Source organism: Mustela erminea, chromosome 10 (assembly GCF_009829155.1).
Source record: "Mustela erminea isolate mMusErm1 chromosome 10, mMusErm1.Pri, whole genome shotgun sequence".
Taxonomy (NCBI): domain Eukaryota; kingdom Metazoa; phylum Chordata; class Mammalia; order Carnivora; family Mustelidae; genus Mustela; species Mustela erminea.
The window spans coordinates 7,004,749-7,018,154 of record NC_045623.1 but is presented as its reverse complement, the minus strand read 5'-3'; the positions used below and the strand labels follow the sequence as shown (position 1 = coordinate 7,018,154).

The 13,406-nt window shown below is 44.3% G+C and overlaps 1 protein-coding gene across 5 annotated transcripts in view; it reads right to left on the bottom strand.

The window, feature by feature from the left end:
- Positions 1-6,225: 6,225 nt before the first annotated feature.
- NOTCH2 (notch receptor 2) overlaps positions 6,226-13,406 on the bottom strand; it is a 195,294-nt gene continuing 188,113 nt past the window's right edge. For all 5 annotated transcript variants that reach the window (XM_032303040.1, XM_032303043.1, XM_032303039.1 and 2 more), the window contains 5 exons: positions 12,532-12,700; positions 11,360-11,661; positions 10,454-10,601; positions 9,717-9,814; positions 6,226-8,797 (listed from right to left, as the gene is read on the bottom strand). In XM_032303040.1, the coding sequence (XP_032158931.1) occupies positions 7,409-8,797; positions 9,717-9,814; positions 10,454-10,601; positions 11,360-11,661; positions 12,532-12,700 (2,106 nt within the window). In that variant the 3' untranslated portion in view covers positions 6,226-7,408. The remainder of the gene's footprint in view (positions 8,798-9,716; positions 9,815-10,453; positions 10,602-11,359; positions 11,662-12,531; positions 12,701-13,406) is intronic.

Genomic DNA, 13,406 nt, shown 5'->3' with positions numbered 1-13,406 from the left:
TTTTTTGAAACTCTGAGATTTTAGCATGTTTTCATCTATGTGCATTTTTGTTTTGTTCCAGGTATTCTTAAATTCCTGGGCACTCACTGTCACAGTCAGTGCTCTGTGTATAACAGGATGTAAAAATAGGGTTCTTTCTGGGTTGGAGTTTCAGCACAGACCTCTGCTGATGTCTGTGGGTCAGAGGTCACCAGGACCACCCCTGCTCATCAAACAAAGATAGAGTACTCGCTGCTCTTTGCTGCAGGGAAAAAACTGCACCCAGGGGGGCAATGTGGGTATGTCGAAGTGCGTTTTAGGCAGGGCTCAGCTGGCACGTGTGTTCGGTGAAATGGAGATGGGTTCAAAGACTTGAGTATCTTAGTGAATTTTATCCAGTTGGCAGGTGTGATTGGATATATTTATGATTTTTATCCAGCAGGTGGGAAGAATAGAAGCAGAGTTAAAGCTGTAATTGTTCAGGAGTCAGTGGCCACTCAAGTTGTCTGGAGTGGGTATATTCGTTAATATTTGCAGGTAGTAATTTTTAAAGATTATTGGTGTGTGTGTTTGCTGTTATAAATGTGATCTTCTCTTCAAATACATCCCCCAAATGGTTTTTATTTATAACAGATGTTTCTGCATGAATTAATTTGACGTCATTTGAATTACTGAATTCCTAATGGTTAAGTGTTTCAGTAAGTTTCCTTAAATTGTCTTATTAACCTCAGATGGACAGCCTCTCTCCCTCCTTTCCAATTCTTATATGCAAAGCCCTATAATAACCACAGTAACACAGATTCTGATATCACATGATTGGTGATTGGTGTCCATCCTCTGCCAGGTCCATGTTCTTAAATCTTTTCTAGGAGTACAGTGAAAGTGGACACAGAGGAGAGAAAGTGGAGAAAAATAGAGAAAGAGGAGACAGAGAGCCAGGAGCTGGGTCCCTACAGGCTGACCCAAAGTTTCTGTAATGGGCATACAAAGCAAGGGATAATTTGAAGTGAGGTTCTTGCAAATTCCAGATGGTGTACAGAACCTAGACTCAAACCCAAAGATATTTGTACTGAAGCAGACAGGTGCCACCAGGTAGCACCAAAAGACAGCCAGGACCCAGCCAGAGATGGGTTATCCAGCAGGCCTCCAGAGCTCCTATCTAGCTAGCCAACAGATGGCTCACCTCATTCACATAATTAAGTTTGTCATTATGCAATCCCACATTTTACACAATGGCGATGAAAATATATGTCTTTCATGGATTAGCTATCGCACATAATGACGTTTTTAAGAATAAAATGATCCTCACAAACCAAATTTATGAAATCAAGTAACTGGGAAAGGGAAGAGCGAGGAATAGAAGGAGAGAGAATGGAACAAAAGGGAAATACAGGAGGAGTCTTTGCTATATGTGTATCATTGTTAAACACCTGAAACAAATATGATAACAACATTTTATGATGTAAAAATATATATAACTTTTATATTGGGCATATATACATTTCTGTCAGTTATTATATATGTGTTTTACTGAAGTCCAATTTACCTAAGTAAAATGCACGAAGTCCTAAGTGTATTTTATACAAAACTGTACATATGTATATATTTATGCAACTACCACCCAGGCCAAGATAGTTTCAGACTCCAGAAAGATTTTTCTTGCCCTCTTCTCAGTCAAGACCCTTCTTCCAGAAGAGTACCCAGTATTCTGATCCTTGTTTGCCTCTGGTTTATTTTTCTTAAACGTATATAATGGAATCATACAGAATGTATGCTTTTGTGTCTGGCTTAATTTGACCTTATGTCAATGACAGTTCTTCATATGGTTGCCTGTTTTTGTTTTCATATCTGTGTAATATTCCATTGAGAGGATGTACCATAATCTGTCCCTTCTACCTCTGATGATTATCTTCATTTTGAGTGCTCAAAGCCAAAGTGGTGAAGAAACACACTAGGAGATGGGGAAAAGAAGTTGAGTAGGGATTATCGATACCTAGTTCCTTTTACTTTGTGTGTCCTGCTTTGACACATCAATGGGAGGCTGCCCATAGAACTTTCTTAGAAATGTGCTAGCTGTAGGGAGAATCTTCTGGATAAGGATATGTTTGCACCCGCAGGTCTACTCTCTCTTCCCTTCTCTACCAAGCTCTCCACTCCAGGAAGCTGACATGTATCAGTGGATCAAATTCCACAGGCTCCTTGTATTTCCAGACTTCCACTGCTTCAGCAGTGTGTCTGGGTAGAAGTTGGGTGGGGAACGAGATCAGAGTTCTCATTCCCTGGCTTCCTCCTTGTGGAGGGTCCTGGGGCTCCCTGCACTCCCTGTCAGAAGTCACAGCTCTTATGTGATTGCTGTGAATTGTTTAAGACTGATGATTCACAGACCCACACCCTTAAAGCAAGTGCATTATATGTTAATTTTTTTAAAAAAGTCACAGCTTTTCTTGAGGTCTCTTGCTCTACATACAGGTCTCCTTCCAGGTTCTGGTAACCTCTCCCGGCTTCATCTCTTTGGACCCAGTAGTCATAGCTCTGCTGTGCTAGCCAGCACTTTCTACATTGTCTCTTAGAGTTCCCCTCCACCTCACCCGTGCACACTTCCTAAGTAGTCATTTTGTAAGTAAGTCTTTCTCAAATTATACCAACTGGAGTTTTGCCCACACTTGGCAGGTAGGACTTGACTAATGTAAATGTTTTTGTTGTGTTTCGCTAAGCTGTAAGTCAAAAGAAGAGTTGTATTTTCTGTTTCACACACACACACCCCTATGCCTCCTCACCTACTCACACATTTTACACACCCTCTATCTTCAGGGCTTTTGCAAACACTGTCAGGCATGTGAGGAAATGGAGCCGACCACACGCAGAGCTGGCCCAGAGCAGTGTTCACCGGGAGAGCTTGCAGAAGCAGAAGCAGTAAGCAAGCTCAGTTCCTCCACTGCCCATCACATCTTGGACTGTGTGTGGGCATTACGGGTGGTTGCTGTGTTCCTTGTATTCTGAAAGGTGTACTCGGCCCCCTCTCCTTGGGCTGTGAGGCTTTTGAGCTGCACAACTGAGGGAAGTACCCATCCCTTCCCTGGCCTGACTGTGGCCTGGTGTCCAAGTTTCCTGTTCAAGCCATGAGATGTGGCAGCCCTTGGTCTCTGGCCCTGATCTCCCTCCTTGGATTTCATGGTTGGGAGAGGCCTGGATCTTTCCGCCACAGTCAAGGGCTACGTTTGTAGGCTTGCAATTACGGGGGTAGGATATGGTGAGCGAGCTAGAGGCCTGCAGCTCAGATCCATGAAAGCAGTTTTCCGACGAGTGTTTGTTCCTAAATTGTCTGAGGAGGCAAGTCCAGCTCTGAGAGGCCAGCCTCCAGACGACCAGATTTGGCTGGTCATTCCTTAGCTCTCAAATTCATTTTCCTTTTACACCATTACAGAACTAAAGGTGAAGGCTTAACTGTGTGTTATATGAGATTATAATGCTCTCTGGATAACCAACATGGGCTGTCAGTTGTGTTAAGATGTATTTGTGCAGATCCTGAATAATGCTTCTCCAACTATTTAACTGAAGCGTTTCATAAGATTTCCAGTCTTTTAAACAAGTATGTCTATTGTTTAGAATTACATATGTGGGATTCAGAAGTTTCTGAGAAGCTAACAGAATATGGAAATAAGCTCAATGCTAAAATTGATACAAGACCGCTAATTCCATAAATATCACCAATGTCAAGTATCTGTGTTGAAATGTCTCCCTGATTGACTTATACAGGGAAATGTATAAAGGAACTTGGTAACATATTTATAGGCAAAATATTATTTTAGAATTGTACATATTAAGTGCTATACAAAATTTACTTTGAGGAACAATGTGGTTTAGGTAACAGCGTCATCAGTGTTATTAGTTTGACTATGTTTTTAAATTCTGGCTTTAGCAGACACTCTCCATCTCCACTGGCTGGCACTCTGTCCTAAGCAAGTGTCTTATTTGTCACCAGCTAGTACACAGAAAAGTGACTCAGTCTTGTGATGCTTCCTGTTTGACAGAAATTTTTTCCTCAAAAGCATTTCTTTACAATCTGGCTGGGGAAAGAAAAAAAAAAGATACCTAGTGCTGGGCTTTGTGGGCTTCAGAATGAAAAGAAAATTATTTCTCTCTCAGCAAATTCTGACATTATCAGGTGTATCATCGCAAGATGAGGGACACAGGAATAGAAAATAAAAAATGCAATGCCATAGAGCTTGACATGTAATCTTTTTTATTTTGTGATAAAAATGCTTTCATATAAATTTCATCTTAACTACCTTAGAATGCAACTTTGAAAAGTAAAAACATTGTGCATTTTCCTTACTATGTCATAGTTAGGAACATGCAGTCATTTTCCTTGGTTACTGGGTTTTTCATACAAACAGATATAATATCACTTTTAAGAGAAATGTACACAAGGAAGGAGCCATAGTACCAAACAGTTAGAAGTGGGAGCGTCAGGTCATACAACTGTGTCCTCTCAAATGCTCATCATACATTCAATGTGTTGGTTAAAACCAAAATCTCCAAGCTGCCTGCCAACAAAACATTATACCTTTGGTTCTTTTCCATGCAAGAATTGTGTACCAGCAAATGTGATAATAAGATGGTATAATGGGCTTGAGCATCATGGCTGACTGCTTACATCAAAGTCTTTCACTCTATTACCCTTACACCTTTCCCTCCCTCACCATCATGTAAGTCAGAAAATGATGCTTAACACAAAACAGAAGAAACAAATAGAAAAATCTACCCCCAAAGGCAGACAGGAGCCAAAGGAAGAATTTATAAAAATAAAAATAAACCAAAAATGGGGGGTGACCTATACATGGCATAAAAGATATGTCCTATAAAAACTTAGTCTCTAATTCAGAACCCAAATGAGAAAGTGATTCTCCATCTCACCTCTCTTTTATTAGGCACTATACAACTCAAGGGTTCTTACAAACTAAGGGATTCATAAATGCTTGAAAGGCAGTGTCTTCCTCTCCATCACTGAAGCCTGTTGTCTGTAATGGCAGCTTTCACAGTCCCTTCCTCCAAACCCAAAAGATCCCAAGAAGGAAAAATACAAGAGTTAGGCCTGCACTGTGGTTGGGGAGGGAGGAGTCTATAGAGGAGCCAAGCTATTGGGTCAGAGGCTGATACTTTCGGGAAGTGAGGATGAGATCGGATAACAGAGAGAGCAGATGTGGTGGGGTCCACACTGGTCCATGCAGAGAGGTTCTCCCATCTGTGAATTAGCAGTGGGTCCACGGTAAAGAGTCACCATTCAAAAGATAAAATATTATATGTTATGAAAGGCCTGGTAGAGTTGCCATGTGAGAGAATAAACTACAGAATAAAGTCTGCTCACATTGGGGCAGAACTAATTATTTTTGTTGGTTCAATGAACTTGGGCACGACTGAAAAAAAAAAAAAAAACCAACCCCAAACATTGTAGACTGCCATGTTAACAGACAAACAGGGCCACAGACAAATCAGGTTAAGTGGGATGCTCTGATGGGCACTCCTAGCCAAGGCAGGAACAAAGACTATCATTCAGACGAAAACAGAATAGGAAATTCACCTGTCAATATCTACAAAATGCCCCAGCGGAACTAATTTCCCAGGTGTCATGACATCATAGCACCAGGTAGAAGGGAGCATCAGGGAGAAGAGGAAGAAAACTATTTTCCTCTTATTTCTAGCATTAACTAGAATGCGTCTGCCCTCGACAGAGGGTCACGGAAGGTGCCAAGACCACAAACAGAAAGCAGACTCAAGTACAACATAATCACAATCTCAGCACGAGCATGACAAATACGGTAAGTCTTTCATTGTCCATCATCATCTAGAAGGTGACTCTAGGAAGGGAAAGTATCCTGGTAAGTTTCTATGTTAGTTGCCTATAAGGGAATGTCATGACTGCCATGAAGGAAAAGGAATGGTAGCAAATACACAGCAAAGGCTGCGTCATGGTTCCAACATTTTTATAGGGCTGGCTTGGACTTGAGAAAACTAGGCCAGCTTTCTGTTTCCTGTGCCTGAACACAGAAAATCCACGTGTTCAGCAAGAGCCTACTTGGGTACACCATAACTTCGAGTGCACACTGTGGAGGGAAGACTGATGAGCGGGTGTGCGGTCATAAATAGACTCAGGAGGTAGAGACTGCAGTCCCCCCCCGCTGTCATGGGGTCCCTCGAACCAAGCAGAGTTCATTTTTCCATGGCAAGGGAGCATCATTTGAAACATCTTCTTCTATGGAGATATCTGGAAAGAAAGGCTCAACAGCTAAGGCTAGCTTCCCCTGCTGGATGAGTGAGTGAAGTGGGCTGGGAGTTCCGAGATCTGGGAATAAATGTGTTTCACATGGGCCATCAGTGGAATGCTGGGCAGGAACGAGAGGAACTTGATAGTGGGTAACCACTTCTCCCATGAGTTAACTTATCTCTTGGTCATTCCAACATTCCAATTTTTTTCTTTTTTTAAGGGTGTCATAGTACCTGCACTGCCAAGGATAAAAGTTCACACTGACTAGGCCCACAAATGGAAAAACAGCCAATTCTCATCCTTCTTCCTGGTAAGGTCTATGTAAAACCCTGCATGCAGGCAAGAGAATTAAGGTGCAGTCTCTTCAAAGGGTCTTCTGTCCCCAGAATGGGTTCAAAGAAAACTAACTTGCCCCTCTTCCTCTTGTAGGAATGATATTAGGTAGGAGACTGCAAGAGATCTGTTTTCTAAAGAAACATACTTGAAAGGTGAATGCTGAGAACCATAACCAGAACAAACCCTGTGATATTCCTGGAGACACTGGGAAAAGAGGAGAAAGGAGGCTGAAGTTGCTTTCCAGAGCAAGAATGATTAAAAGCACAAGGGTCTTGCCCTCAAACATGCTAGGGGCAGGGGTGCACAACCACAGAGAGGTGCAAAAATTAAAGCACCAAATGAAGTCAAGAGAATTTCCAAAGGAAGGTAAGATGAGACAGGTCAACGTAAGCAGAATTCCAGGGTACAATTTCGAAGAGGACTGTTCTGTAGAATTTTCTCATGGATATCGCAGAAGCCCCCAGGGCTTAAAATGCAGTCCAAACTGCAAGAATGTCTGGGCTATGACAGGCATCCATTCTTTCCTCCAAATAGAAAAGAGTGAACATGGTCCCAAGTCTTATATTAGCTTTGCACTTCCACAAACTTGGCTTGATAGGTAAGAAATTAAAAGGAGCCATGTTCCCCTGAACCCAAATCCTGCAGATACCCAGTGAAGCTGACAAAACTGCTTCCCTTGCATTATCTAAAAGATAAAAGCATCTTCTTTCTCCTGCCTCCAGAAGCTGGTTCCAGAGATTTCTTCATGTCTCTCCCGGATGACCTTCATTTGTTCCTCAGCAGCATTTATAATAGGCAGCTCTGTCCCTACACTGGAGGCAGATTCTTTCATGCATACACCTGCATATTGCTGCGTGGTGGCTCAGACATGTGTGTTCCAGGTCCCCGCTGACCTCCTCCAGCACCCCCAGGGGTAGGGCTGGTGGTCACATCTGACCAGTCAGAAGCAGAGTGTGGTGATGAACTTGACCACTGGTCAGGAGACTCTGGGGACGGTGTCAGGTAGGGATGCTCACCCTGCAGGTGACCGCTGTGACTGGGTGTTCGCTCAGCAGCATTTGAGGAAGCATAGCTATGCTGTGAAGGTGGTGTGGGGTACTTGCCCACAGAGGCTGGAAAAGGATGATAGGCTGGGAGAATGGTCTGAGCAACCTGCCCATCCTGCTGGGGCATCATGGCAGTGGGAAAAGCCATATTGGGCAAACGAGCCATTTCTGGAATCTGGTACATGGTGGGCACGGGGCCTGCAACAGGAGGAGGGCAGTTGGACTGAGTCTGGGGAGTCCCTGCCGGTTGGGCAATACTGCCTTTGGGGATTAGCTGGAAAGTCACAATGGGGGGCAAAGGCTCCCGAGGGGTAGTTATGTGCTTCCCTTCAGGCGGCCTGCTCTGGGGAGCTATGCTGGGGTGCGTGCCCTCAGCTGGAGCCAGAACCATCCCAAACATCTCATTGTACTGGGTCTCATTCACCTCCATGCGGCTCATCCAATCTGCCGGAACAGTGACAGGATGGAGCCTACTCAAGCTCCCCGCACTGCCACTGCCTGGGGGAACAATGTGGTGATGGGACAGCAGCTGGCTCACTGAGGGAAGCACAGTGCTGGCCCCATGAGCCAAAGGCTGCATTTCATGCAGGTTAGAAAAAGACAGTGCATGCTGTGCATGGACTGGAGCAGGGGGTGCTGCAGTGGCCAGCATGGGGTTGGGCGAGGCCTGTAAGATTCCAGGGGATGTAATCATTGGAGAGGATGTGGTGTCAGAAACGTATGTGTGAGGAGACTCTAAGGAATCAACGGGGGATAAAGTCACTGAGCTCTCAGACAGCTGACCTTTGTCACTCAGAGACTTCTTCCTCCTACTACCCTTGGCATCCTTGGCCTCCTTGGCAAGATTAGGGAGGCTAGTGGGCATGGTACTCTTGGTATTGGGTCGTCTAGGCTTCTTGCCCATTGGCGTATGCTTTAGGCTGAGGAAAGATCTGTTGGGCCCACAGATCACAGGTGAGAGGGCAGAAGTCAGCACAGTGCCTGGAGGGCTTGGTGTCACATTGTACTCGTCCAGGAGGCGCACAATGTCATGGTGCATGCGGTCCCGAGCCACGTCCCGAGGAAGACGATCCATGTGATCTGTGATGTCCCGATTGGCAAAATGGTCTAACAGGATCTTGGCTGCTTCGTAACTTCCCTCCCGGGCAGCAAGAAACAGAGGTGTCTCTTCCTACAGAAAAGGCCCACATAGCACATTAAAATCAGCAACACTCTTGAGAATAAACCAGTGTTTCTCAAACTTTTTGTTATTATCAAATCCAGTTATTTGTTTCCTAACTGCCTCCCTGTATGAAATTTTAATACCACAGATAAAATGTCTTCTGCCTGTGTACTGACTGGATATCTGTAGCTTTATATGTAAAAAGAATAAGATTATTTTATCCTTCTCCAAGAAGCAATATTGCCTCATTGAGGGTGATGTCTCCTTAATTGGGAATATGGGAAATAAAGCATGTCCCTAAGCCAGAGATTTAATTAAAAGACCACTGAGCTTACCAAAATAGGGTTCTAAGAGGATAAGGAGTTAGAAACAAGAAAGGTAGGAGAGAGGAACCTAAAGTGGGAAAATAAGGGAAAGCAAAAGCAAAAGGAAACTAAACATGTTCAAGAAAGAATTAAAATAAGGGAAAAGAGGAAACACAAAAGACGAGCAAGAGACAGGGAAACATTACCTAAGACTCAGAGGAAGAAAAACAAACAGGAAAAACACCTGTGGTGTCCAAGAACAGAAAACAAGAGCCACAGCAAAGAAAATGGAAATGAACAAGAGAAAAGGAAGTGGTCATGAGCCAAAAAGAGAAGAGGAGAAAGAGCAATGTCAAAGAAGAGAAAGGCAGAGAGGGTTACGATGACATTATTTATAGGACGGCCTGCTTCAGACTGAGTACTGCGGAGGCAGAGGGCTCACTCCGGACACTTCCCTGGGTAAGCCCAATATCCTCCCCTCAAGCTCTTCAGAGCCAGCTCCTGTCCAACCTGTATCCCTCTCTGTCTGAATTCATCACAAGAGGAGCTATGGGAGAAAAGGGAAAGCTTCATAACCTGAGGCACTGTGAGGTCTGCCCTCCAGCGCAGAGCCCAGACTGTACCTTGTTGTCTTGCATGTCTCGGTTGGCCCCGTTTTTCAACAGCAAAAGGGTTGCCTCCACGTTATTGACAGCAGCTGCCCAGTGAAGAGCGGATTTTCCTAGAGGGAAAAACATTTTTGTAAGCCGACAGAGTAGAGGGACATGTGCTACTCAGTATAAAAAAGCATCATGACTTATATGAGGAAACTTTGAACTTCCCAGATAGCAGCAAGCCAGTTGTCTCTAGAGGTCCATGGGAAAAAACCAAAGTATTACCTTATTTTTCTTCTGTTCCAGAAATACTTTAATACAAGCTGCCTAGCTTTCAGAAGACACGTAGGTAAAAGGATCATTTGTCTAGGGTACCCACATCCTCCCCATGACAGAATCCCACACTGAGGACAAAAGCCTATCTACTTAGCACACACCAGAATGTCTATTTAAGATACTGTTCACAGACCTCTAGTGAAGTCAGTTCACAAGTCCTCATACTGAGCGTGGTATGCCTGGGAGCCAACAAAGGCAGGCCTTTCACAGGCTGGCTTTGAGATCCAAGAGCCCTTACTAGAAATCTCTTCCTATCTTTTGCCTGTGAACTTCCCACCGGCATAGTTCTCTGCACTCAAAATGTTGAAAGGAAGAACAAAGAGTCTATGCTGGATTCAAATCTGGGAAATTCTACAAGGATCATGTAATGACTTTCCCCTCAGAGACATGCTTTGCAGGCAAGAGTCTGACTCCCCGCCTCTTGGCCCTACCATGGTCATCCACTGCATTCACATCTGCTTGACAGTTGATCAGTTCTGCCACCATTCCCTCCACAGCTAGGCGGGCAGCCAGGATCAGTGGTGTAGTGCCATCATTCATCCTGGCATCCAGATCAGTTACTCGGTTGCGGATCAGAATCTAGAAGATGAAAAAGTACAGAAAAGAGAGTCACCTGGAGACAAGAAATAATGAAGCTAAGAGAAGAAACAAGAGCAACAGAGCTTACGCTACACTGTAAGATCCTGGAGGGCAGGGAATGCTTGCTATCATCGTGTCCAAGACTCTATCATACTCAATCAATAAATACTGAATGAATGAATGAACGAACAAATGAGTGCTCAAGGGATAATGGCTCATGGAAAGCGATGTCTTCTACATTCCAAAGAAAGGAGGGATGTGGGAAAATATCACAACCTCAATTATGGTGTCTAGTTTAAGATGAACTAGAATGCTTCCAGTTTCCTTACAAGGGTAAAATAAAAGGGCAACAAGGAATACACTGGAAATTCACATCAAGAAAACCACCAAGGAGCAGCTGGAAGTCCATAAGGCCAGATAAATCTACAGGGAGAAGCTGATACTAGTCAAAAGCGTCATAACCGGCACCTCTCTGCTCTGATCTATTCACCTGGGAGGCACTTAGGCACATCAAAAAGGACAATGATTAAAAATTAGAAACTGGTGTAATCTGCTGTTGACTCTATCGCTATCTGGCTGTTTGAGTTAGGTTAGCTTGGGGCTATTCTTTTCCTGATCTTCTGCCCAGCAAGCAGGACTCTACCACCCACTCTATTCTCTTAAAGAATTTTTGAATTAATATAATCAGATATTAAGTGCCTTAGCAAAGGGGAAACATTATAGATCCACAGGGAATCAGCTCTAGTCCTGTTCTTTACCTGGAAGACCCCCTGGGCATCAGCTGCCACTGCAGCATGGAGAGGGCAGCGGCCCATGTTGTCCTGCGCATTGGCGTCTGCACCTGCATCCAGGAGACGCTTGGCAGCATCAGCCCTTGAGTAGCGGGCTGCAAGGTGCAGCGCCATCTCACCGGTCCGGTCTGTCTGGGCCTGCAGGCTGGCACCTTGGTAGACCAAGTCTGTGATGATGTTGGCAGAAGAGTCCTCTCCATCTTCATCTTCATCGCTCATATCTGAGCTGCCTCCTCGGAGAGAAGCCAGCATCAGTGGGGTGCACCCATCTATAAGAAAGGAATTTTCCAAAAAGTATTCAAAGAGGAGAAAGACATTAATGTTCACTTAGCCCAACTGTTGGAACAGTTCCGTCTGAATAAAGTTATTCTTGTGGGGGAAAAAAATCCCTAGGCTTCCCGTGGTAACTGGCAATTAGTTTTATATCTGCCACCTACTTTTCCTCTGATAATGTCCTTTCTGTGAAGAGTAATAGGAAAGTAAGAGTCTTTTTAAGTTAGGGCTCTCCTCTAAGTTAAACAAGTCTTTGTGTTTAAATTCCTAAGTGCTATGTTATTTTAAACTGGGCCACATTTTAAAATGTCCAGTGTTAATAGAATGATATGCACTAAGGTATCAACTAAACTAATTTTCTATCCTTCTGCTTTGGGATATTACTTTTCTATTTTTTTCTTTTTAAGATTTTATTTATTGATTTGACAGACAGAGATCACAAGTAGGCAGAGAGGCAGGAAGAGAGAGAGAGGTGGAAGCAGGCTCCCCGCTGAGCAGAGAGCCCAATGCGGGGCTCGATCCCAGGACCCTGGGATCATGACCTGAGCCAAAGACAGAGGCTTTAACCCACTGAGCCACCCAGGCGCCCCTGGGATATTACTTTTCTAAACTACTAAAATATTTCCCATATGACCAGCCTATCTATTCCCAAGCATGCTGTACATGAGGCAATGTGAAACTTTCCATTCTTCTCACACAGGTTTATGATTTCTGCATGCCTGTATTCCCTAAGCATTCATTTCCTCATGCTGATTTCATCTGTGCGATCAGAAGGGGGCATACCACCAAGTGGAGCAGACACAGGCACAACCCAGAACCAAGGGCAGGCATGGCAGGTGGAAAGGGGGAGGCTTGCAGCTGCTGACCTGGGCCACGGACATTCACGTCTAGCACGTCCACCTCCTGCTCTGCCTGTGGAGGAGTGAGCGCCAGCGATGGTGTCCTGCGGATATCTGCAGCCTCAAGGTGCTGCTGTGTCCATGGACGTCGATCGATGGCATCATCTTCCTCTGAGAGCAAAGCCTCATCTTCAGCCTGACAGGGGAAAACAGTGCTCTTTGTTGACCTGGCCCACCATTAGGAACTATGGACAAGGAGCTAGTCCAGAGTCTTCCACTCATTTCTTTCTCCTTCTATTCCACCCTCCAGGGCATCATCCACACCAGCTTCCTGATGCTCCCAGGAGGTGGGTCCTGTCACCCTCTTCTGCACCATCCATACAACTCTCTCAACTTCCTCATCCCAAACTCCAGGCTTCAGCCTTAATATGCCATTTATTTCACCTACCAAATATACTATCTACAGATCCCCAAAGCAGCATTTCCTTGCTTCTGGACTTTTGCCTGTGTTGTCCCCGCTGTTTGCCATGTCTTTGTCTAACTCCTACCTACCCTTCATATAGAATTGGACTTTAATTCCTCTGGTAGGTCCCAAAAAGCACTCTCTGCTTACCTCTACTTAACTATTGTGTTAAGTGCTTACAAGGCATTACATGGCAGTCTCTACCACTAGAGAGTAAGGTTCATGAGAACAGGAAATAAGCCTCAGTCAACACCACTTCCCTGTACCTAACACAGTGCCCAGCACATAGCAAGGACCAGGGATATACTTGTTGGGCAATAATTACTATACTAATTTAAATAGCAGTTACCCTTTATTGAATATTTACTATGTGATAGAAAATAGGTAGGGCACTTTACATGTATTGCCGTCTTATCTTCACAACTCCCTATTTTACAGA